Below are 24,949 nucleotides of genomic sequence, written 5' to 3'. Positions count from 1 at the left end.
GAGTGGGAATTTTTTTTAATTGAACTTTTATTTTATATTAAAGTTAATTTACAGTTATGTTAGTTTCAGATGTATAGCACTGATTCAGTTATACATATACATATATCCATTCTTTTTCAGATTCTTTTGCCATATAGGTTATTACAAAATATTGAGTAGAGTTCCCTATGCTATACAAGAGGTCCTTGTTGATTATATATATAGTACTGTGAATATGTAAATCCCAAACTCCTAATTTATCCCCCATCTTTCCACTTTGTTTGGTAACCATAAATTTGTTTTTGAAGTCTGTGAATCTTTGTTTTGTAAATAAGTTCATTTGTATTTTTTTAGATTCCACATATAAGTGATATCATATGATACTGTCTTCCTCTGACTCACTTCACTCACTATGACAATCTCTAGGCCCATCCATGTTGCTGTAAATATCATTATCTCATTCTTTTTTAATGGCTGAGTAATATTCCATTGTATATATGTATCAAATATTCTTTATCCATTCCTCTGTTGACGGACATTTAGGTGGGAATGTTTTGACAGCTAGTTTGTTCAGGTGATTCATAGTAATATACTGCATCAGGTAACTCTGTTATATTGCTTCATTCTTTGCCTTCCTTCTTCTTCCCTTCCTCTTTCCTTTCCTTGTTTTACTGGACATTTATTTCCCATCATGGCAGTTTGAAGATACACCAAAGATCCTAAAACATCTAGTAATGAATACAACAGAATAAACCTTGTTTTCCAATGTGGTTTATTTTGGGGGAAGGGATGTCTCTGGAGGTGCCAGCAGGAATGATAGTTACACACTTCTGAAATGTATTCAGAACTTAGTCCACTTTTTGAGAAGAATATTGATAGAACTGAGTCTGCAGTGAAGGATGGCATGGTAGAAGTGGTCAGTACTTCTCCTACATTCCCTGGGATCCCTTCACATCCCCACTGCACACCAGCCTGACTGCCACTGTCACCAGCAGGTGGAACCTACTTTTCCCAACGCATGATGGTAGACGTGACATAGAATTATGCCCCACCAGGGACAGTTCTTTGTTGCTGTTGTTGTTGTTGTTTTTTCCGGTACGCGGGCCTCTCACTGTTGTGGCCTCTCCCATTGCAGAGCACAGGCTCCGGACGCGCAGGCTCAGCGGCCATGGCTCACGGGCGCAGCCGCTCTGCGGCATGTGGGATCCTCCCGGACCAGGGCACGAACCCGTGTCCCCTGCATCGGCAGGCGGACTCTCAACCACTGCACCACCAGGGAAGCCCCAGGGACAGTTCTTGATGGAAAGGTGTGGAGTGTACCATCTTCTTCACCCCTCAGCAGGAATAATTCTGAAGTTTGGATTTTGTGCCATTTTCCAGAATTTCCCTACAGGATGGAAACTCTGCTCACTCTTGTGGGAGCTGACTTAAGCTAAACTTTACTGGATGTGTTTTCTTCCCTGTATCACTTCTCCTCTCTCCAACACATATACCATGGTCCTTGCTCCTTCCAATAAAGTGCTTGCATGTGAATCCTTGGATCGGCATCTGCTTCTGGGGAACCAAAGGTGAGACAAGTGATAAAGACTGTGAAGAGTATCCAAACAATACCATGAATGGAACTAAGGACTTTGGGGGCAAAAACAACAAAAACAAAATAAAACAAGTATCGGGTATGTACTAAGATCTTCAAAAGTACTGGAAAATCATAATTTTTTAGTGAGGAAAAACATATTCAGTATGGCTTTAATTCAGTTTGATTCTACTAAGTTTAATCCATAGTGTATTTATTGCCTACTTCATACAAACTCAACTGGGGACCAAAGAGGTAAACATGACTGAAATACAGCGTGGTAACCATAATAATATTGGTGTGTAATAAGGCATGCTGAAAACCAAGGTAAAACTTTTCAACTCACCTTAAGTCCAGAAAAAAAATTTTTTAAATTTATTTAACAGATTTATTGCAGGATCATTTATATACCATTCATTCAGCCACTGAAAGTGTAAGTTCAATAGTTTTGGTAAATTTATAGAGTTATGCAACCATCACCACAATCCACAGACCATTTCTATCACCCTAGAAAGTTCCCTCATGCCCATCTGCAGGTATTATCAACTGCCACCTCAGTCCTAGGTAACCACTTATCTGCTTCTGTCTCTCTATAAACTGGCCTTTTCTAGCTATTTTATATAAATGGAATCATACAATAGATGATCTATTGTATCTGGCTTCTTTCACTTAGCATAACGATTTGTCAGGGTTATTCATGTGGAGAACATACATCAGTATTTTGTTCCTTATAATTGCAGAATGGTATTCAAATGTATGGATGTACCACATTTTGTTTATCCATTTACCAATTGACGGCTATGTGGGTATTTCCAGTTTGGGGTTAATATGAATAATGCTATTATGAATGTTTGCATATGAGTCTCTGTGCTAAAATGTGCTTTTATTTCTTTGGGGGTAGGTATTGCAGAGTAATTACTGGGTCATACGGTAAATTTGTATTTAATTTCTAAGAAAACGACAAACTTGTTTTCCAAGTGGCTGCACCATTTTACATTCCCACTGGCAACGAATGAAGGTTTCAGGTTTTTCACATTTTTGCCAACACTTAGGATTCAGAAAAACTTCTAATGGGGAATATACTTGAGCAAGAGTAACAAATAATCAGTAGAAATTTAACTGGATAATGGGTTTGGGTAGAAAACAGGATAGGAGATTGGGAACTTGAGAAAGAAGAAACCACACACACACACACGCATGTGGAAATTCAAGTAAAGCATTTCAGTAAGATACTTGGAACTTATGTCTGACTTATTAGAAATAAGCATAGATATGTAGATGGAAGACAGACTATTGAGAGTCTAGTTGGACGTATTAAGGATTCTAAAAGCAATTGAGCACAAGGGCCATGCTGTAATCATGCGCATAATATGAGGATTTTAGTATTGCTATGAGCGGGGGAAACTGGAGGCAGAGTGAAGAGTTAGGAGGCTGTTGAAGTAGTTCAGGGAAAGATGATGGGGACCTGACCAAGCCAGTGGCAGTAAGACAGGTAGATTTTGGAAGAGAGGTGTATTAGTTTCTTGATGCTGCTGTAGCAAGTTGCTGTAAGTCCAGTGGCTTAAAATGACAGAAATTTATTATCTTATACTTCTGGAGGTCTGAATTCTATGAAGTATCAGCAAGGGGCTTAATGCTGGATGCACTAGAGGGGAATCTCTTTGCCGTTTCCAAATTCTAGAGGCCCCCTGCAGTGCTTGGCTGGTGGTCCTTCCTCCATCTTAAAAGTAAAAATATAGCTTGAAATCTCTCTCTTACCCCACTGCCTTCCTCTTATAATGACACTTGTGATTAAATTCAGCCCACCCAAGTAATACAGGATAAATTTCCCATCTCAAAATCCTTATGTTAATTACACCTGCAGAGTCCCTTCTGCCACCGAGGCCAACATGAATGAATGAACCATGTCCTCTGGGCTGCATCTGGACCCCACCCCCCACTAGCTGACCCCTGGCCCATCCACAGCCATGCGGGAGGAATCCTACCGTAACACTCTGCTTTACTGGTGGAGGGCTACAATGGGAGTTTGGATTTCCAGAAATTCGTGTCATCTGAGACCATCTAGGCATTTCCTCTCCCCAGTGCCTAGTCACTATAGCAAAGACTGCAAGTCCTTTTGAGGAGGGTTTGAGAGAAGATTTAGTATGGATTGTGGTGATGGTGCAAGGTCTTCCCTTTGATGAAAAGGTTCTTTCTTATTGACCTATGCCTGGAAATTGGTTAGTGGGCTGTGATTTTCTACTGTGATGACACAAATCAGACTTTGGATTTCCAGACGTGAGACACTGTTTCAATTATGAAGTGTGTCTGGAGGGCCATGTGACAACTACTCAGGACACGGGGGTCCAAGGTTAAATCTGCAGCCAGGGCTCCGGGAGCTGCTGGCCTCACACCCGTATGTAGACAATTATTGGAAATATTTTGGATATTGGAAGCTACCTTTTCAACTGTAATTTTTTGAGAGCTAAACACATATCAGTTACATCTAATGAATATATAGTAACCAGAGAATTTTGAATACTCCATATGAGGGATTTAAATATCACCATTACCACTTACTATGCTGAAATACTATGGATATGCTGGGTTAAATAAAATTTATTTAAAAATGATCTCGGTTATTTCTTTTTGGTTTATTGTGGCTATTGAAAAAATTTAAAGTCTGTATGTGGCTTACACAGTATAAACTGCAGCTGGGAATTATGAAGAAAAGAAAAATGAAATATTCAGTCAACATAGTTGACGTTCCCTTGAAGGAGCCTGGAGAAGCCTGGAGACCTGTATCTCCTTTTAAGTCCTTCTCTCTGGTTTTCTCCTTTAATCTCTCAGGAAATAATTATGTCCCTGTGCTGGAAACTGAGAAGACACGAGCACTGTATACAAAAAATGTACGAGGTCTAATTGCAAGGTAAGATGCTAACAACAGAAAAAACTGGGTGTGGGGTACACTGGAATTTTCTGTACCGTCTACACGTTTTTTTTTGTTTTTTGTTTTTGAAAATCTGAACTGTTCCGAAATTTAGAAGTTTATTTAAATATAAAAAGTGATACTGGACTTCCTTGGTGGTATAGTGGTTAAGAATCTGCCTTCCAATGCAGGGATGCGGGTTGGATCCCTGGCTGGGGATCGAAGATCCCACATGCTGCAGGGCAACTAAGCCTGCATGCTCTAGAGCCCATGCGTCACACCTAGAGAGACGCCCACGCGTCGCAAGGAAAGATTCCGCATGCCTCAACGAACATCCCATGTGCTGCAACTAAGACACAATGCAGCCAAATAAATAAATTTAACAATATATTTATATTAAAAATGTGATACTGTATGATTCCATTAATGTCAAATACAAAGACATAAAAGTCATCCTACGCTATCAGAAGTCAGGAAAGTGCTTACCCTGGGAGGCATGTGTCTGGAAGGGTACACCAGGGGATATTGGGGTGGTGGTAACGTCCTGTGTCTTGAGCTGTGTGCTGGTTACACTGGTGTGTTCCACTGTGAAAATGTATCAAGCTAAACACTCATGTGTACTTTCTGTATGTAATGTTTTATTTCAATAAAAAGTTAAAGTTAAAAAAACATGTACGCGGTCTAGATGAGCTGATATGATGGTAGGAGGTAGATAATAAAGTAATGATTAATATACCAGTTCAAAAGTGATATGGAAAAAATGAAGCAGGCAAGAAAATAGGGAAAGTCCTACATACACACCCACAGGGGCATAAATATTCTGGGGCAGATAATGGCAGAAAAGGAAAATAAATAGACTATTATACCTTGAACCAAAAAAGATTAGAAAAACAATATCATGATTCCCCCCCACCCAACACCCTCTAAATAAATTTTGCCCAAAACTCTCTCAATAAATTTTAAGTACTGGGTAACTTCAAGAAAGTCTTGGTTGGGAAAATTCAATTGAAACAGGTCTGTTCTCTCCCCATCACCTTTGCAAAGCGGAAATGCCAAGTCAGACTTTCTCCAACATCTATGTATTGTATGAGTCTCCCTGGATGTGTGTCTTCTCAGAGAACCACCACTGGGAATTATTTATCAGTTCTTCTGTTTTACTTTTATTCATTTATTCTTCAATTTCCTTCATGTTCAACCATTTGATATCTTTTAACCTTCTGTGGTTTTAAAGGTCAACTCTATTTGGTTAAAATCAATCACAGTCTTTGTTTTTTTAATTTTTTGATAAGAAGTGATTTATTACAATAGGACATTTGTGAGGCTTACAAGCGGGCAGGCAAGGGGGTGCCACGCCCAATCACAGTCTAAAACTGACGAGCAGCCTAAATGGTAATCTTCACAACAGTATTCGGATGACAAAGGTAGAAAGTTCCATAGTTCTTATGCATGAACAAAATCCACCATCATCATGATAACCCCACAGATGAGAAGCCTGAAGCCTGAAACTATATACATCAAGTCTATATTGTCCGGCATTAGGACCTGCTTTCTTTTGGACAGATTTTAAATGTCCTGGGCAGCATTATGTGTCTTTTGTTTACCAATGTTATTTTGTTAACCCTGAAGTCATATATGGTCACAGGTGAAAACCAGCTATCTATTTCATAGTAGAGATTCTACTTAATACCACATTCCTCAAACTGGGAAACCCTGTACTGAACAGGGCCAGAAATCTGTTTATTTTCCTGGTGAATGCATAGGATGTTTACTTTTTGTTGTTAAGATACAATTAGTGGGGCTTCCCTGGCAGCGCAGTGGTTGAGAATCCGTCTGCCAAGGCAGGGACACAGGTTTGATCCCTGGTCCAGGAAGATCCCACGTGCTGCAGAGAAACTAAGCCTGTGCGCCGTAACTACTGAGCCTGCATGCCACAACTACTGAAGCCCGCGCGCCTAGAGCCTGTGCTCCGCAATGAGAAGCCACTGCAATGAGAAGCCCGTGCACTGCAACGAAGAGTAGCCCCCGCTCGCCACAACTAGAGAAAGCCCGTGCACAGCAATGAAGACCCAATGCAGCCAAAAATAAATAGATAAATTTTAAAAAAGATACAATTAGTGTACAATGAAAAGCACATGTAAGCATTCAGGGAATGACTTTGGAAAACTGCACATACTTGAGTAATCACCAGCTGAAACAAGATACAGAACATAATTATCTTTCCTCCAAAGCCCTCCTGCCTGTTCTAGTCCATCCCCTCACCTTCATCCCCAGACAAGCACTTTCTGATTTGTAAGTTACTAGAGAGACAGTATTCAGTACACATACATTAAGCCTTCGCTCACTGTTTTCACATATATGGCCTACCTCATTTTTCTCTATTGTTTGGAGAAACATTATGGGGAGAAAGGTGATTAAGTCCCCCCGTGGAACTGTGTACTATCTCTTTTTTTAAATTTTATTTTTAATTAATTATCTATTTTGGCTGCATTGGGTCTTTGTTGTTGTGCACGGGCTTTCTCTAGTTGCGGCGAGCAGGGGCTACTTTTCATTGTGGCGCGTGGAGTGCCTTTCTTAGAGACCCAGCCGTATAAAAACCTGCTCATAAAAGGACAGTAAAGTGCTACAGGTTCCTTTAGTAATATTACATGTATATATATATCAGCTATTTATTTAAAGTGTACATTTTAGGGCCTCCCTGGTGGCGCAGTGGTTGAGAGTCCGCCTGCCGATGCAGGGGATACGGGTTCGTGCCCCGGTCTGGGAGGATCCCATATGCCGCGGAGCGGCTGGGCCCGTGAGCCATGGCCGCTGGGCCTGCGCATCCGGAGCCTGTGCTCCGCAACGGGAGAGGCCACAACAGTGAGAGGCCCGCATACCGCAAAAAGAAAAAAAAAAAAAAAAGTGTACATTTTAAATCAATTTGCAAATCAAAAGTCAGATTTTTTTTAAAGGCTAGTTTTTTTTTAAACTACTAAACTCAGACCCCAAATGGAGAAATGTAGTGTAAAAAAAGTGAATATAAAAAAAACAAACTGTTTAGCTGGCATTTCAAAGACTAAAACACTGAACAAAACACCTAACACAAAACAGTATTTTTAAATGCCCACATGCAGGGTCACTCCGGTAGGCAGCCAGCACAGGGAGGTCAGTAGCCTCACAAGTACAGCTGCCTCAGCCATTCAGAAACAGGAACGCCCTGTTCCCAGGCAGGCACCAGAGGGTAGGCCAAATGCAGTGGGTCACGCAGGAAAAGTATCGGACACACATCACTGAGAGCCGGTGGTTGGGGAGGGAAGGTGGGCTTTGACACAAATCAGCCACCAGTGCTTCAAGGACGAAGCCCACACAATAGAGTGTTCTGCATTCCCAGCTGAGGGGAGCCCAGTAGCTCCTGGAGCTGCCCTTGTAGATATTTGGGCTCCAATCTGCCTGGCTGCTGAGCAATCACATGGCCTTCCAGGCCAGCACAGGGGCCTGGTGCCCCCAGAGTCACCAAGGGCTGAACGGTGTACCTGTCTAAACATGTTCTGTGACCAAGAACTCTGGGCTTTGCTCTAGAGACAAGACGTGATAGATTCAGGCAGAAGGATATCCCCAACCTGTCCCTTAACTTTTCCATTAACACTGAGATAAGAATGATGAAATTGATTCCAATGACAAAAGTGATTCGTAGTGGTGAAAGGCGCTGTGTTCCAATGGGTCACAAGTGAACTGGTTCAGAAGCTCAGGGTGCAGATCTCTCCTCCCCTCATGGAGCACAAACACAAGCTGACCCTGTTCTGCCCTTCACTCTAATGAATAATCTTCCCCACTCCTCGCCTCAAAGCTCCTGTACTAAAGAGATGCCTTTCTCCTGTTATGTGGAAAGACATACTGCTCAGGGGCAATAACGTCTTATATAATGTCCCCATCACCAGGGACCCACAAGTCACCCTTTATGTGACAAGTGACAGGGCAGTCAGAGGGAGAGAAAGAGGCAGGAAGACAGCTGCCTGTGAGAGCGGCAGGTCTGGGTAAAGAGTGAAGAAAGGGCCAGAGCTGCACTAACTGCAAGGTCCCAGCAAGGCCAGGGGACAAAGCCAATGCATCCGTTGGGATGCACCACTGGGGGCTGAGGCAGACAGCCAGCTCCAAAGTCGTCTGGGATAGAAAAGGCCAACATGAAGTACCCAGGAAAGCTGGGGAACAGTCATAGCCATTCCTATCATCATTACTGTTTGGCCACAGCGGGGCAATCATGCAGTCAGTCTCCACAGCTGTGTCCCCTTATGGTGGTGGTCAGTTTACCTCATGATAGTGCACTAATTTCACTGTTTCTGATGATACTGAGCACTTCCCCACTGGGGTATCCATTCCCTGTCAAACATAACCTCTCATAAGACAGGGGAGGCTCTGCCACTTCTCTGGGGGGACTTGGTTCTTTTTGTCACCTGGGCCTGTTTTGTGGCTCTCCTGACTACAGACTGATTTCTGGGTCTCTGGGTCAGTGTGTTGCTGAGGAGTTGACAATGGGCACTGTGGTATTCACAAGTCCCAATACACTTTGTACAAGGGAAAAGGTATTAAGACTTCAATGAATTAAAAAAAAAAAAGACTTCAATGAAAGACATTAATTTAAAAGGTTTCAGGGTAGCAACTAAAGGAAAAGTAGTGGAGCATATAAATTTCAATCATCGCCAGTTAAATCATCTGCATGAAAATACACTAACAATGTAGAGAAAGATGGAAAATGAGATAAATATGGAAAAAATAAGATGATACACACAAACCCAAATTTATTAGTAATTTATTATATTATACAGTAAATGCTCCAAGTAAAAGAAAAGGATTTTAAGATTGGATAGCAAAAACGTAGGTATTTTTGAAGTCCACATAATGTCTGTGTATAAAGTGACATTAAAAAATTAAGCACAGGGCTTCCCTGGTGGTGCAGTGGTTGAGAATCTGTCTGCTAATGCAGGGACACGGGTTTGAGCCCCGGTCTGGGAGGATCTCACATGCCGCGGAGCAACTAGGCCCGTGAGCCACAACTACTGAGCCTGTGCGTCTGGAGCCTGTGCTCCGCAACAAGAGAGGCCACGATAGTGAGAGGCCTGCGCACTGTGATGAAGAGTGGCACCCGCTTGCCACAACTAGAGAAAGCCCTTGCACAGAAACGAAGACCCAACACAGCAAAAATAAATAAATTAATTAATAAACTCCTACCCCCAACATCTTCTTTAAAAAAAAAAAAAAAATTAAGCATAGGACTTCCCTGGTGGTGCAGTGGTTAAGAATCGGCCTGCCGATGCAGGGGACATGGGTTTGATCCCTGGTCCGGGAAGATCCCACATGCCCTGGAGCAACTAAGCCCGTGCGCCACAACTACTTAGCCTGTGCCTAGAGCCCTCGAGCCACAACTACTGAGCCCGTGTGCCACAACTACTGAAGCCTGTGCAGTCTAGGGCCTGCGTGCTGCAACTACCAAGCTGGTGTGCTGCAACTATTGAAGTCCGTGGGCCTAGGGCCCATGCTCCGCAACAAGAGAAGCCACTGCAATGAAAAGCCCGCGCACAGCAACGAAGAGTAGCCCCCACTTGCTGCAACTAGAGAAAGCCTGAGTGCAGCAACAAAGACCCAATGCAGCCAAAAAATAAATTAAAAATTAATGGTAGTATAAGATTGAGAAATTAAGGAAAAGCAAACTGATATAACTACTGATACACTTACTGTTGAGCCTCATTAAGAAGTAGGACAGCAGGGATCCTTGTTCTCTCCTCTTGCACCAAACATGGGCAAATGTCTGGGGAAGAGCTTTCATTACTGGATTCCAGATACTTCTCTGTCTTTCCACCCAGCCTGGCCACTACTGTTCTGCCTCTTCCAGGAAGCCACGTCTCCATCACCAAAACTGTTGGACCAGTGACTTGATTATTCCCCTCCTCCAAGGAAAGTTAGCCTGTTTGTATTGGTTCCCTTTGTCCCTGAGTCTCTCAGGGGTGACACAGAGGGCCCATGTGGAGTCTGCACTACATTGGGTTGTCTTACAGGAGAGCAATGCTGAGGTTGTGGAATTTGTTTCTTTGCAATAGTAACCAAGCCTGCTTGTTGTCTCAATGGGAGAGATGATCTCATCTTTCCATGTTCCTCACTGCATTTCTCAATTCTGAGAATAAAAGGGATCAGAGCCTTGTATTCACATGTAGAACATGATGAGCAGGGGCAAGAGCGATGCATGGAGGAGGGTCTTCAGCAAGCTCCTGGTTCACACATCAGCTTGGCTTTTGGAGAATTTTCACATGAAAATGGCACCTTGTCAACCACTAAAGAACAAGAGTTGGGACGAAATCTGCTTCGTGGATCTCAGTAGACACTTGTTGATGACACTATCACTAGGAGTCGAAGCAGCAGAATGAGGCCAACCTGCATATAAACCTCTAACATGATCCATGAGGTCTCAGACTCAGGCAACTGCAACAAATTCTACTGGAAATATAGGTCTTATTTCAGAAAATCAGAATGTCATCCAGGGCTAGTATATAATCCATTACACTGCATTCAAGGGAGTTAAGACTAATCTGCTGATAATTCAGTGTCACTGCCAATAATTAAAGAGGTCAACAGATGGGCCAAATAGCAAAATGCATACACAAAAAAGAACCAAACATGACACATTACTCCACATATAAATATGTATAAATGAAGGTTCAGAGGTTAATTCCAGTCCAGGCTCTGTTTTAAGCTTGACTTGGATTATCATTACAATGGTTTGATTAGCCTCAAGAAAGTGTCATCAAGAAGCTGCACCCCGGGGACTTCCCTGGTGGTGCAGTGGTTAAGACTCCACGCCCACAATGCAGGGGGTCCGGGTTCAATCCCTGGTCAGGGAACTAGATCCCATATGCATGCCACAACTAAGAGTTTGCATGCCACAACTAAGGAGCCCACCCACCACAACTAAGGAGCCCACCTGTCACAACTGAGACCCAGCAGAACCAAATAAATAAATAAATAAATAGTAAAAAAAAAAAAAAAAAAAAAAAAAAAGAAGCTGTACCCTGATTGGCTATACGCGAGGTAACCCAAGGCTGCTCAAGCATGAGAACTCTGTAACCTTTCATCAGAAGCTGAAATGAGGTTTTTATTATTAGATAAAGTCCTAGGAAGGCAGAACCTGGGTTCTGGCTGACACCTGGCATGATGTGGGGTGCAGGAAGCTTAAGACTGGGGAGGGTGCAGAGGTTAGGCATACCCGCTGGTAAATGCATCAGACCTGGTAATGCAGTAGCTGGGTTCACTGGTGGCACATAAACGAGGGACTGGCTAGTTCTGGTAGCAATAATGGTGCAGTTGGTACACCTGTACTGAGGACATTACTGACAGCTGGTAGAATTGAGCCAATAAAAAATCCTGACAGATCCTGTTCAATTTCTGTAATTCCCAGTGGTGACAAAGATGGGGGAGTAACTGAGGAGAGATCAACCTCCATAAAGCCATCTTTAAGAGGAATAATAGGTGTACTAGTCATTTGTCTGTGTCTGAACCTAAAACCCACCTTCAGGAACTGCCAGTCATGGCATCAAGCAGCGCACATTATCAGGAGCAGCCAGTCACATGAGTTTTTCACTTTTCAAGCACTTGGATTGGAGGACAAACCCAGAGGGAGGACATGTCACCTACAGCAGACATTGTTTGATCCAGACACATGACATGATTGTTTTGCATGGGTGTGGAGCTGAATATAGGGGTGAAAAGGAACAATCATTGCTCTCACCCTCTTCCTGCAAGGCCTGAGGTTGAATGCCCTCCACAGGCGTCGGGGTGTTGTTCTCCCACAAAGGTCAGGAAATCAGGGTGTCTCACATTAGTAGATGAAATCTCACTTCCTCTCCACTCATCCCATGCTTGACCCTGACCCTGAAAGGATCAGGTATGAGAGAGGACAAGGCCATCTTTACAAGATTTACAGAGATGTACTATATCCTCCACTTTGGCCATTGGGACTTGATGTAGATGGACTTGGTGAGCCTCATACATAGTCAAGCAGTTCCTGTCTTCATAATATAAGACCAGGTCCATCCAACAGGAAAAAACAGGGGGTCCAAAGAGGATTAAGTGTGAATCCTGTAGGCCCACTTTTGGCCAGGTTGTGACCTGGAAAATGTAGCAACTAGACTGGCCTGGCCCGATGATGAGGGAAAGACGTATCGCTGCCCAGGAAAGGTCACGGCCAAATGACAAATGTTCAAAATAGATCTTTGGGACCACCTGGAACACTATCCTTTCTCAGAAACCCTAAGATTTCAGACTCAGAGTAGCATTTCCCATATTTACTACACTCCGTTTCTCTTGCCTGTGAATCACCCCATGTTTATTAAGCATGAGCAACAATCTAGTGGAAAAAAATGATGACTGTACAATATTTCTCACATGCCTAATGTTCTTCTCCACAGTAAGATCACAAGTGAACGTCAAAGTACTCAAGAGATGTACAGCTTTCCAGAAATCTTATATCAGTAGAGTTCCTCTGCATTGCAAGATCTCCCATATTTACGGAACATATATTTCCCTGAGCAAACAGTAAAGTGCTTTCCATGTTTCTTAATAGTATGGCTTCACTGTGAGCCCTAACAGGCTGGGTTGTGAGATCGATGGCTTTCCCACATTCCTTATGCTTGAAGACCATCTCTCCAGTGTGCTCTTTTCACGTCAAGTGTATCAGGGCAACTGAGGGCTTTCCCACATACCTGACATCAGTTAGACAAAGTGATTTCTTTCAAGACAAACGAACAAAGAGAACTGAAGGCTATCTCACATATTCTTCATTTATAGGATTTTGCTAGAGGGTGAGTTTTTCCTGAGCAATTGGAATAACTGAAGGATTTCTCACATTGTTTATATCCTGAGGTTTCTTTCTCTCCACCATGAGTTTGGACATGTTTAGAAAGGTCTGATTTCCAAGTGAAGGCTCTCCTACATTTCTCACATTTGTAAGGTTTTATTCCAGAGTGAATTGTCTTGTGACGATGAAAGTATAAAGAATGTTTAAAGGATTTTCCACACTGATCACATAGAAAGGGCCTGTCTCCAATGTGAGATTTTCTATGGTCCCTAAACTGAGATCTGACAAAAAAATTTCCACAATCTCCACATAAAAACTTTCTAGCATGAGTTTTCATATGTTCAGTAAGTACAAAAGGCCTGATGAAGGCTTTACCACATTCTGTACATTTATATGGTTTTGTTCCAGTGTGAATTCGATTGTGAATCTTAAGATATGAAGAACTTTTGAAGAATTTTCCACATTTTTCACATGGAAAAGACCTCTCTTCACTATGAGATTTTATAAGTTCTTTAAGTCTATAGGAAGTAAGGAAGGCTTTCCCACACTCCCTACATTTATGCACTTTTATTTCACTATGATTTTGCATATGATCATTAAGGAATAAGGGATAAAAATAGGATTTTCCACTTTCCTTATATATAAAGGGTCTCTCTCCAGTATGAGATTTTACATGGCTCCTAAGGTGATAAGCTCTAATGAAGGCTTTCCCACATTCCTTACATATAAAGGGCCTCTCTCCAGTATGAGATTTTACATGGCTCCTAAGGTGATCAGCACTAATGAAGGCTTTCCCACATTCCTTACATATAAAGGGCCTCTCTCCAGTATGAGATTTTACATGGCTCCTAAGGTGATCAGCTCTAATAAAGGCTTTCCCACATTCCTTACATATAAAGGGCTTTCCTCCAGTATGAGATTTTATAAGCCTCTTAAGTTCATAAGCTATAATGAAAGCTTTCCCACATTCCTTACATTTATAGGGTTTCTCTCCATTGTGGGTTCCCATGTGAATTTTAATGGATATATGATGTAGACTTCCCCACACTCCTTACATTCATAACTTTTTTTTGTGGTGTGATTTCGTACAGGTATACCACGCCTTGTGGAGAGAATAGAAGCTCTCCCATGTTCCTTCTGTTTACAGCGTTTTTCCCCATTCTGAGTTACTAGTTGTGCCTGAAGAGAAGGCTGATTCACACAAGCTTCCTCACCATCACTGCATTCCAAGGCTTTCTCTCCCACACTGCTTTTCCTGTCCACAATATTTGGAGTCAGGATGATGGCTTTTCCACGGTGATTAAACACAAAATGCTTCACAACCATAGAGGTTTTCTTCTGCAGAGTAAGGAAGCTTTTTCCATACTCATTATGCTCGTGAGTGTTGCCTCCATTTTGAGTTCTCCTGCCTGTCCTAAGGCTCAAGTGTTCACTGAAGTCTTTCCTATATTGCTCACAGTTACAGAGTTTCCATCCATTGTGGATTCTTGCCTGTGGATGGATAGATGAATGATGATGCAAAGATTGCTCAGACTCATTAATTGATCCTACTCATCTCACACTTGAAACATCATTACAATGATGAAGATGACTTTTACCATTTCTACTACATTCATACACCTCTGCCCTGTTGATTTCTTTCAAGTTGAATGATGGAATCCTTCTGCCAGAATGATGTTCCATCTACTCCAACCTTCAAATAATCCTGTACAGCTTCATGGATTGTTGTAAAATCTCAAATGTCCTGTTACATATGTGGAAATGAGGACTTATGGGAACTCTGAGGCACTAACTATCAAGCTAGGTTTAGGATATCCCCAAATTCATCCTATTCAGAGTATCTCACCATAGACATTGCTCTCCCCTGGGTGAATGCCACCTACTGCAAACATCTATCACTTGTGCTCATGCTATAAATGAGATTCCCTTTCTTTTCTGAATGTGGAAAAAGAGAAATACGATGTTTTAAACTTACCAATGTTACTGTTTCCATCCCAACAGATGTTTCTCCCCCAAGATTATCCTGGTGAATTGCTGAGCCTTTGGTTTTAAGTTGCATTTCCCATAAAAAAAGAATAACGAATATAAGAGTTTGTAGACAGAAACAGGAGGCTGAAGGAGTTAAAAATAATAATACTCATTTGTATTGGCTTCCAAATTAAAGATGCTAAAAATATCAATACATACATACTAGATTTGAGGAGTTTGGCTATGCCAAATATTTAACAATGATAGGAATGCAGAGTCAAAATTCAGTACCTGATTAAAAAGAATTCTATGAAAATTAAATATGATGGGGGAAAAATCCTGAATATTATCAGTGAAGGAAAAGAGGAATGTTTGGAAAAATAGCCTACATCAAAATGATAAAGTTAAAAAAAAGAAACAGGGGCTTCCCTGGTGGCGCAGTGGTTGAGAGTCCGCCTGCCGATGCAGGGGACACGGGTTCGTGCCCTGGTCCGGGAAGATCCCACATGCCGCGGAGCGGCTGGGCCCGTGAGCCATGGCCGCTGAGCCTACGCGTCCGGAACCTGTGTTCCGCAACGGGAGAGGCCACAGCAGTGAGAGGCTCACGTACCACAAAAAAAAAAAAAAGAGAAACAGAACAAGCCATTTTGGATAAAGATGTGGTACATATGTACAATAGCATATTACTCAGCTGTAAAAAAGAATGAAATAGGGCCTCCCTGGTGGCGCAGTGGTTGAGAGTCCGCCTGCCGATGCAGGGGATACGGGTTCGTGCCCCGGTCTGGGAGGATCCCATATGCCGCGGAGCGGCTGGGCCCGTGAGCCATGGCCGCTGGGCCTGCGCATCCGGAGCCTGTGCTCCGCAACGGGGGAGGCCACAACAGTGAGAGGCCCGCATACCGCAAAAAAAAAAAAAAAAAAAAAAAGAATGAAATAATGTCATTTGCAGTTACATGGATGAACCCAGAGATTATCATATTAAGTGAAGTAAGTCAGACAGAGAAAGACAAATATCATATGATAACACTCATATGTGGAATCTCATTTAAAAAAACAATACAAATGAACTCATTTACAAAAGAGAAACAGACTTAAAGATATCAAAAACAAACTTATGGTTACCAAAGGGGAAATGTGGGAGGGTGGGATAAATAAGGAGCTTGGGATTAACATACACACATTACTATATATAAGATAGATAACAACGAACTAATGTATAGCACAGGGAACTCTACTAAGTACTCTGTAATAACCTATATGAGAAAAGAATCTGAAAAAAATATATATATATATAAAACTGAATCAGTTTGCTATACACCTGAAACTAACATAACATTGTAAAATTGGGGCTTCCCTGGTGGCGCAGTGGTTGAGAACCTGCCTGCCAGTGCAGGGGACGCGGGTTCGAGCCCTGGTCTGGGAGGATCCCACATGCCGTGGAGCGACTAGGCCCGTGAGCCACGACTGCTGAGCCTGTGCGTCTGGAGCCTGTGGTCCCAAGAAGAAAGGCCGCGATGGTGGGAGGCCCGCGCACCGCGATGAAGAGTGGACCCTGCTTGCCGCAACTAGAGAAAGCCCTTGCACAGAAACGAGGACCCAACACAGCCAAAAATAAATAAATAAATAAATAAATTAAAAAAAAAAAATTGTAAATCAACTGTACTTCAATAAAATTATATTAAAAAAAAGAAAGAACAAGCCATTTTGTGAGCTCATAAGAAACTGAGTAAATGTGAAGTACGTAAGTATGACAACTTGAATATACCCTGAAACATCAGAGACCAGTGGCCTCAGCCTTCTGTGAGAAAGCACATCTTTACAAGTTTCCTCATTATTATTCCAAAGACACTGAAATTTTCATTGATCAGGAATCACTCACCTTGGGGGACTCCTCTTCTTTCCACTGTCCTCAAATCATCTTCTTGTTCCGACCAAGAGATCAGAGTGGGTTTCAATGATTGATACCCTGTTTATGAGGAAAGATTAATGAAAGAAGCTCCAGAAAAACAGAAGAAACTGTCCAGTGAATCAGCTCCTATACGTCTAAAACTGTGGTAAAACTATTTCAGAAGAGATAAAACAGGAAATTCACCTCCTTCTGTTCTCCACAAAGACTGTTTCTCTCTGGCCCCTGAAGCCCACATTCAGATTGATATAAACAATTACAAAGCTTAAGACTTTTTTTGATACGGGAAACAAAGTAAGTGCAAAAAAAGATGTTCATTCACATGGAGAAACCAATATACCAATGAGTGTCAAACTTTGGTGTCCATGAGAACCAAGTCCAGGGTCTGTCACAACACAGATGACTGGGTCCCAATGCCGCAGTTTCATTCAGTAGGTGAAAGGTGGAGTCTGAGAATGCACATTTCTAACAGCAATGGTGATAATGCTAGTCCTAGAAGCACATCTTCAGGTGACAACCGAATTAAAACTCATTCATGTGAAGACCAGTGTCTGTTAGTTTCCATTATATTCATATGTAACATCACCCATGCTGCAACACAGTAAGTGCATCACATATATCTGTTCCCTAAGACACTACAGGAATGCTGGCAGCCTTACCTGCTGTGGTCAGGTTCTTGTAGTTCTCCAGCATCACATCTCTGTATAGCTTTCTCTGAATGGGGTCCAGTAAAGTCCATTCTTCCTGGGTGAAGTCCACAGCTACATCAGCGAAGGTCACCGAGTCCTAAACCATCACACACATACTAGCTTCAGCAAAGTAAGCCCTCCACCAATGGTAGGGACTGGAGACGGGTGACCTATGATTCAAGGTCTCTCATCATCTCTCCCAGGACACAATGGTCCTAGGTTCTCTTCTATCTACACTCACTCATGATTGATATCCTTCGGCTACAGCTCTAATGGAACATGTAATACATGAACTTATCTCAAGTGTTTTGTTTCTCTCCTGTAGCATAGTCCTAAGCCAACTGGAAGCACTTGTAAACGCTGATGAATGAATACATTCTTTGAGAAATGCACAGTCATCTTCCTTACTGTGTAAGAGCACCAAGCAAAACAAAAAATGTGCAGTCACCATCACGAGAGGCAAGATTAGGAGGTCATTACTGAAATACTGAGATTATTCAGGGTAATGTGTCACCAGTATGAGCTTCCACTTAGGGAGGGAATTCATCAGGGACTGAGTCCTGCAGTGGCTTTATTTCTTTAAGAGGCTCTGGACACAGGTCTACCAAAACAGAATGTGTCCATCTGGTGGATACAGTAGCTCATTTTTTAGAAGGATAGACTTGCTTCTTACCTCAGAACAACTTCTCAAACACTCAGCCATTATCCTTTCTGCCTCTGTCTTTTCCTCAGGAAGGCAAAAGGGTCCTTAGAACACCTAGGAGAAAAGAAAGAAGGCATGAGTACCCAGAGATGATCATAATTCCCACAGTCACTTACTGGAAGTCATTCAACTCTAGCTCAAAATTCCCAATTATCCTTGCACACTCAAGAAATCTCACATAAATACACACCACTGCTGTGAAATGCCAGAGTAGTCCTGTCTCACCTGAAGCCAGAAAAGGGGATGGTGAGCCATGTTGCCCATCAGGAAAAGAGTAATGGGTTCATTTTACAGGGAAGGAACCTTAGGACCTGAGTAATGTGACTCTTCATTTGTCAAGGCAATAAAATACATGAATAAGGTTATGCAGCAACTCTACCTAAATGCGTACACCAGAAAGCCGAGTTAGAGAACAGCATTATCTGGCTCCCTTCAGCAATTCCTAGATGAACCAGATGCATGACTGCTCAGGCTTAGACCAAAAGACTGGCAGATCCTAAAGTAGAGTCTCTGAAAAAGGACATTAACAAGGACTTCTCATGGGACATATAGCTGTCATGTTGCAATGATGGTGAAATTTGCCTTAAAATTCCTTTCTCTGATGTCAAGATCATGTCAGATAGCTTATGAATACAAGTGGACAGGGACATCTCCATGCCCCTGGAGATCGGGTTATCTGGAGTCCTGCTTCATATCATTAATCAACAAATATTAGTTATCTCACACACAACATCATAAATTAGCTCTTTCTATGTAGATAACATAGTTACTAAAAGAGTATGCTCTACAACAAGAATATCAGTAACATCAATTATTATTCATTGAGGATATTATGTACCAGATATCTCATTAGGAGCTTACAGCTTACCTATATGTTTGGAACAACTTGAATACTGAAATCTACTCTTTCAACTGTAAATTATGTATGCTCTAAGCAGAAATTAAGTATATATGATAAAAATTTAGTGTCCAGTAAATTTAAAACCCTTCAAATGAAAAACATGTAAAATATCTCAAATTTTAAATTGACTAAGTGTTTAAGTAATATTTTAATATATATGGGATAAAATAAAATATATTCATATAAATAATCTTCATTTTTGTTTATTGTGGGTACTGAAAACATTTTCATTATATACGTGATCTATACATTATATTTATATTGGAAAAGCACTGGTGTAGGCTGCTGCTGGGCTTATGAAGGGAAAAAATAAAACATTCTATTCGGTCAACATCCTTGAGCTTCTCTTCATGGATGTTGGAGAAGTTTGAAGCCCTAGGCCTCCTTTAGTTCTTATCACTGGATTATTCCTTTCTTTCAATGACCTTGTGCTAGGCAATCAGTTGAGAGCAGTAACATATACAGAAAATATTCTAGGCATTAAATATCCACCATTCTTATTAGGGAAGATAGACAATAAACTAATAATTGATATATCAATTCATTAGTAACATGGGAAAACAATCAAGCAGGTAAAAAATATAAAGGATATCCTACACACGCACGCACACCCCCCCCCCCACATATACTGTTAGTTCCTGGGCCAGATAAAGAAAGAAAGGGGAAATCATTAGGTCTTCCACACTTGGTCCAAAAAGATTAGAAAAAAATTTATCAAACTTTTTACAAAAGAATTCAGAATACATGAAAGTACTGGGAAGCCTCCATGGGTCTCCATTTGGAAACACTCAAATCAAACGGGTCTGTACTCTCTCCTTGCCTTGGACAAGGAGCAAGGCCCTGTCATACTTAGCCCCACATTTGTCTATTTTGTGAATCTTTTCAGATAATCACCTTTTCATATTATTTTTCAGTTCCTTTTTTATGGAACTGAAAAATCTGCTTTTATGTTTATTTACTTCTTCCACAGACTTTCTTCATGCTTCTTGTCTTTTAACGTTCTGTATTTAAAAGTTAACTTCTTTTTGTTAAATATCAATAACCTTTAATATATCAAACACAGACCACCAGGCCAAATGCTGGTCTACAAAATGGTATATGAATGATGACAATGAAAGTTCCACAGTTCATTACCTATGAACCATATTCATCCTCACTGTCCCCACAGTCCTTACTCTCCAGTAGAGAAGACTAAAACCCATACATACATGAGGTCAAAAAAAATCATGTGTCTAAACTCCCTTATAACTGTACTTACTACTAGGGGTCTCAAACCAGGAGTCCTGAGGCTGAGTAAGTTTAGTGAGGCGGTACCTGCTAAAATGTTTTATTTTTCTGGTATTTTGTAGTTGGACATAATTAATGTCTAATGAAATACACAGATCTTAAGTATTTAGTGGATGAATTTTGATAATTGCATGTACTTGTATAATCACCAGCCTAAACAAGAAACAGAACACATTTATTTCCCTGGAAAACCTTCTTGTCCCTTTCCATCCATTCCTTACTTCTTGCGCTCAGACAAGCACTTTCTGATTTCACTGTTACTAGATACATTATGCTATATATGTATATTAGGCAATTAATACAGCATCTTCAAATGTGGGTCCTGATTTTTCATGTACTGTTTAGTGAAACTATGGGCAAAATACATTAAAATCTCCCACTAGAATTTTGCAATTGTTTATTTCTTCTTCCACTTCTTTCAAGTAATGCTTTATATATTTGCAACAATATTATTGAGTGGATACACATTTGATTTTTTATATTTTTGGAGAAACAGATTTGTTTATCATGACCTCTGTATCTGTAGTAATGCTTCTTGACAACGTTGTCTGACATAAGGATCAGCTTTTTTGGGGAGAGTTTCTTTTTTTGGCATATCATTGGTAGCACTGTATCTGTTTTGGATGCCAGTGTCTGCCAGTGCAAAGAGTGGCACGGTGACTGGCACACCAGAGGCAGCCCCTGACTGGTGACTGACAGAGTGGAGCTCCTTCACATCACTCTTCAAGTACACCTAGATTATACCTAAATAACTGTTCATAATACAACATATATCTGTTTTCATAAATGTATTTGATTACTCTAAGAATGTAAGGGTGGGAGGAACACCATCTTCTTTCAAGCACTCACACCAGCGTCGGCTTATCTGCACACCCGTCACTTGTTTCCCACAGCCTCCTCATATGGACACTTAGTGCTCTAGGTCCTGCACTGGCAGTGGCACCCCAATTCCCTCTCCACATCTACATACCGGTCATGGCTTGCCTGCATACCAGAGGGGAGCTTCATCCTTGCCCAGTGACTGTTAACTAGTTCTGGCCCTGGCAACCTAGCAAATTTCCTCACATTCAATGGTACCTTCTCTAACAAGGTCTGAAATCAATCTTGGGGAGAGGGCCCCACTGTAAGTTTGGCCTTCCTTAGGTACTCTCCATGAACTCTAGGATATATGACAGAATTCTCTTTACAACTTTATACTATACTTCTCCTGTTGAAATCAAAGTATGATTTCTGTCTCTTCATTTCATGCAGACTTATACACAATAGTGAAGATAGGTGATCCCTGGAGACAAAGTAGTGAAGATGACATTTTGGGATATGTTTGGTCAAACCTTTGGACTCAAGCATAGAGCTAAAAGCCTTGCCAATGGGAAAGACATTCACAGAATTCCAACTGTCAAGCAATCACCTATGATGATTATGGTACAGCTCTTGCCTTGGGAGACCAGGTGAATGCTACACTTAACGGTACAACAATAATGGTGATTATAATGGTTATGGTGAGAGATGGATTCTTTTGAGTGTAGTTGCCCAGACACTAACAAGCTCAGATCTACTATCTCAAGTCAAAGTCTGAAAGCAGAGAGATTCCATGACAGGTTAAAAACTCATTTCATGTGGTCACATGGGGAAGATATTGCTAAAAATCAAATGCAGAGTTCAAGTATTCAACCATACTTAAAGTCAGTCTCACATGCTTTTTCATGTGAAAATGAGGCACTGATCAGGGAAGAATGAGACAGGAAACTTGAAATGGGGACATCTACGGGGACCCTGATGTCACTCACAATATTGAACCCCCAAGACACTCTGAGCCTCCCTTATCAGGCAAGTAGCTTGCTCTTAGGTTTCTGAAGATACTAGCCTTCCTCTGCTTGACAAATGTGTGATAATCTCACTTAGAGCAGATGCCTTGGAAGGCATGCTCATTCTCGAGACCCACCACAATTACCTGCCGTTGCCTCTGGACACACAACTAGTGCAAAATCCAAGGGGACAGGACAGTATGCAACATAAGGTAGGAGAAAACAGCTTACATACAAAATAAGCCCAACTCTGCAAATGTGTATCAAAAGAGTTTGGTGAACATGTAAACTCCTAGGAGCTCCTAAGGGATTAAGCTCAGGCAGTTCCAGCGAGTGCAAGTAAATTGTATGATAGGCTGCCAAGGCTCTTTCAACACCTAAGTACAGTTGCACTACCTCCTCTTCCTCAGTCCATGTCTATGGCTTCCTGTGGTATTCCTTACACCCAGCTGGCTGAGACAAAACCTGGTTTATAGATGGGTCTGCATAGTAAGCTAGTTACACCTGGAAGTTTAGAGCTGAAGCTCTATATTCTTACTGAAGGGATGACCCTGAAAGGCAGCAGTAATTAAAAATCTTCCCAGTAGCAGAAATTCAAGCAGTATATTTGGCTGTCGCTAGGTCTGGAGTGAAAAACAGCCATATGTATGGATACACATCGCTTCACAAACAGTTGTCAATCATTTGACTGGAGAGTCAAAGATGTGAATGGAACAAGATTGGAAGGTTGATGACAAGAAAAGTAGTCTGGGAAAAGGTATATGAAAGGATGTCTCTGAATGCACATAAACTGTAAAGTTATTTGTGCCCTATATGAATGTCCACCAAGAGCAATCCACTACAAATAAGACTATTAATAATCAGGTGGACAAAATGATGCAGTCCATAGATGTCAATTACTTTTCCCAGACAAAACAGTGTTTCCTCAATGGGCCCATGAACCAAATGGCCATGCTAAAGGGGATAAAGCCTATCTGTGGGCTCAACAATATGGACTTCCCTTCTCCATGGATGACCCAGCTAACACTACTGTTGTGTGCCTGGGAATGAACATTTGGGTCACTCCACCAGGTACATAAGCCAGACCTGGTGAGGATCTCATTGAGGGCAAGGGAAATGTGAAACTGATTGTTGAAGAAGTAACCCATGGATGTCAACCACAACCTCAAGACCAATTAGAGAAACAAGAATGGTAGTAGTTTTGCACGTTTTCTCTTTGCTTATTATATGTATGCATTTATATAATGCATATGTTTATTTATATAAACTAACGATTCATTCCTATCTCCTCCCCATTTTAATTTTATACATAACGTGTTAAAGGTTAACATTACCATTTAGTCTTTAGGAAACTATATCTGCAAGTCTGTGAACAAATGTGAGGAATTCAGTTTTCTTCACTATGTCTTAATCATTCAAGCACTGACTATAATATATCCTCTAGTAAATCAACAGATGAAGGAATAACTTCATCAAGTAATTAAAATTCTCAATTTTACCTTCTATAAAACTCTCAAATCATTTCATTTATTTCCTTTTCCATAATAATAATCCAATTGTAATTTACCACCATCGTGTTTTAAAGCTTATTTATCATAAGCTTCTAGGTTGACTCCATGCATTCACTCTCACACTTTCTGAAGACCATTCTCAAACTAGGAGTTGTAAGTAGATTCAAATTACTCCTTTGATTAAAATATTTCCTAAGTTTCCCATGGCCTTAGAATATAATTCAGAGTAAGTAATTCCCTTGGCCCTATCCCCCACTCTCCAATATACCTCCCAACACTCTCTGGTTCTGCTCTGCTTCAGACAACCCTCTTTCCTCACCTTAGGAAATACACTGAATTCGCAACTCCTCTGGAATTTTGTTCATCAAGTTCCCTTCATCTGAAATGTTCTCATTCATTCTACACCTCCTCACCTTAGCTCAACAACCTGATTAGCTAAGTCATATCCATGCTTTCATTCTCAACTTAAATATCAACACCTCCCAATATATCTTCTCCCCTCATATTAAGCCATTATTATGTCCAGATAACAAACTTGCCAACAATCACTTAAAACGTCTTCCTAAATAAACTGTAAACCCCATAGAAGCAATACTATCCTTATTTCGATCTCGACTGTTTCCCTATTTCTCGAAGACAGCCTAGCTCATTAGGGGGACTGTCAGAATTGCCAATCCCCACACAAATGTTACAGCATAGATATGCACAAATTGAAGTAAAACAAACAAAAAATTACAACACAAAATGAAATAGGAATCATATAAAATGCATGTGCACAATACGAATCAAAACACTGTACTTCTGAAAACGTATTTGAGTACTCTTAGGAAGAAAGTGGACTGGATATCGACTTTTTTTTCCCCTCATCTCGCAGCTTGTGGGATCTTGGTTTCCTTGA

General features: G+C 41.2%; 1 protein-coding gene across 7 annotated transcripts in view; it reads right to left on the bottom strand.

Moving 5' to 3' along the window:
- Nucleotides 1–548: 548 nt before the first annotated feature.
- The window catches only part of LOC309804066 (zinc finger protein 426-like), a 34,311-nt gene continuing 9,910 nt past the window's right edge, over nucleotides 549–24,949 (bottom strand). For 2 of the 7 annotated variants that reach the window (XM_082621116.1, XM_082621117.1), the window contains exons 2-6: nucleotides 18,518–18,601; nucleotides 17,815–17,941; nucleotides 17,129–17,215; nucleotides 15,257–15,321; nucleotides 12,487–14,772 (exon numbers count right to left, since the gene is read on the bottom strand). In XM_082621116.1, the coding sequence (XP_082477242.1) occupies nucleotides 14,227–14,772; nucleotides 15,257–15,321; nucleotides 17,129–17,215; nucleotides 17,815–17,941; nucleotides 18,518–18,547 (855 nt within the window). In that variant the 5' untranslated portion in view covers nucleotides 18,548–18,601 and the 3' untranslated portion in view covers nucleotides 12,487–14,226. Of the gene's footprint in view, nucleotides 1,534–9,308; nucleotides 10,863–12,213; nucleotides 12,357–12,486; nucleotides 14,773–15,256; nucleotides 15,322–17,128; nucleotides 17,216–17,814; nucleotides 17,942–18,517; nucleotides 18,602–24,949 lie in introns of those variants that run through there. The other 5 variants (XR_014294046.1, XM_082621118.1, XM_082621119.1 and 2 more) reach the window with 5 other exon arrangements.

The sequence above is a fragment of the Mesoplodon mirus genome, assembly GCF_964341445.2.
Source record: "Mesoplodon mirus genome assembly, chromosome: 5".
Taxonomy (NCBI): domain Eukaryota; kingdom Metazoa; phylum Chordata; class Mammalia; order Artiodactyla; family Ziphiidae; genus Mesoplodon; species Mesoplodon mirus.
This window is presented reverse-complemented; position numbering and strand designations above follow the sequence as displayed.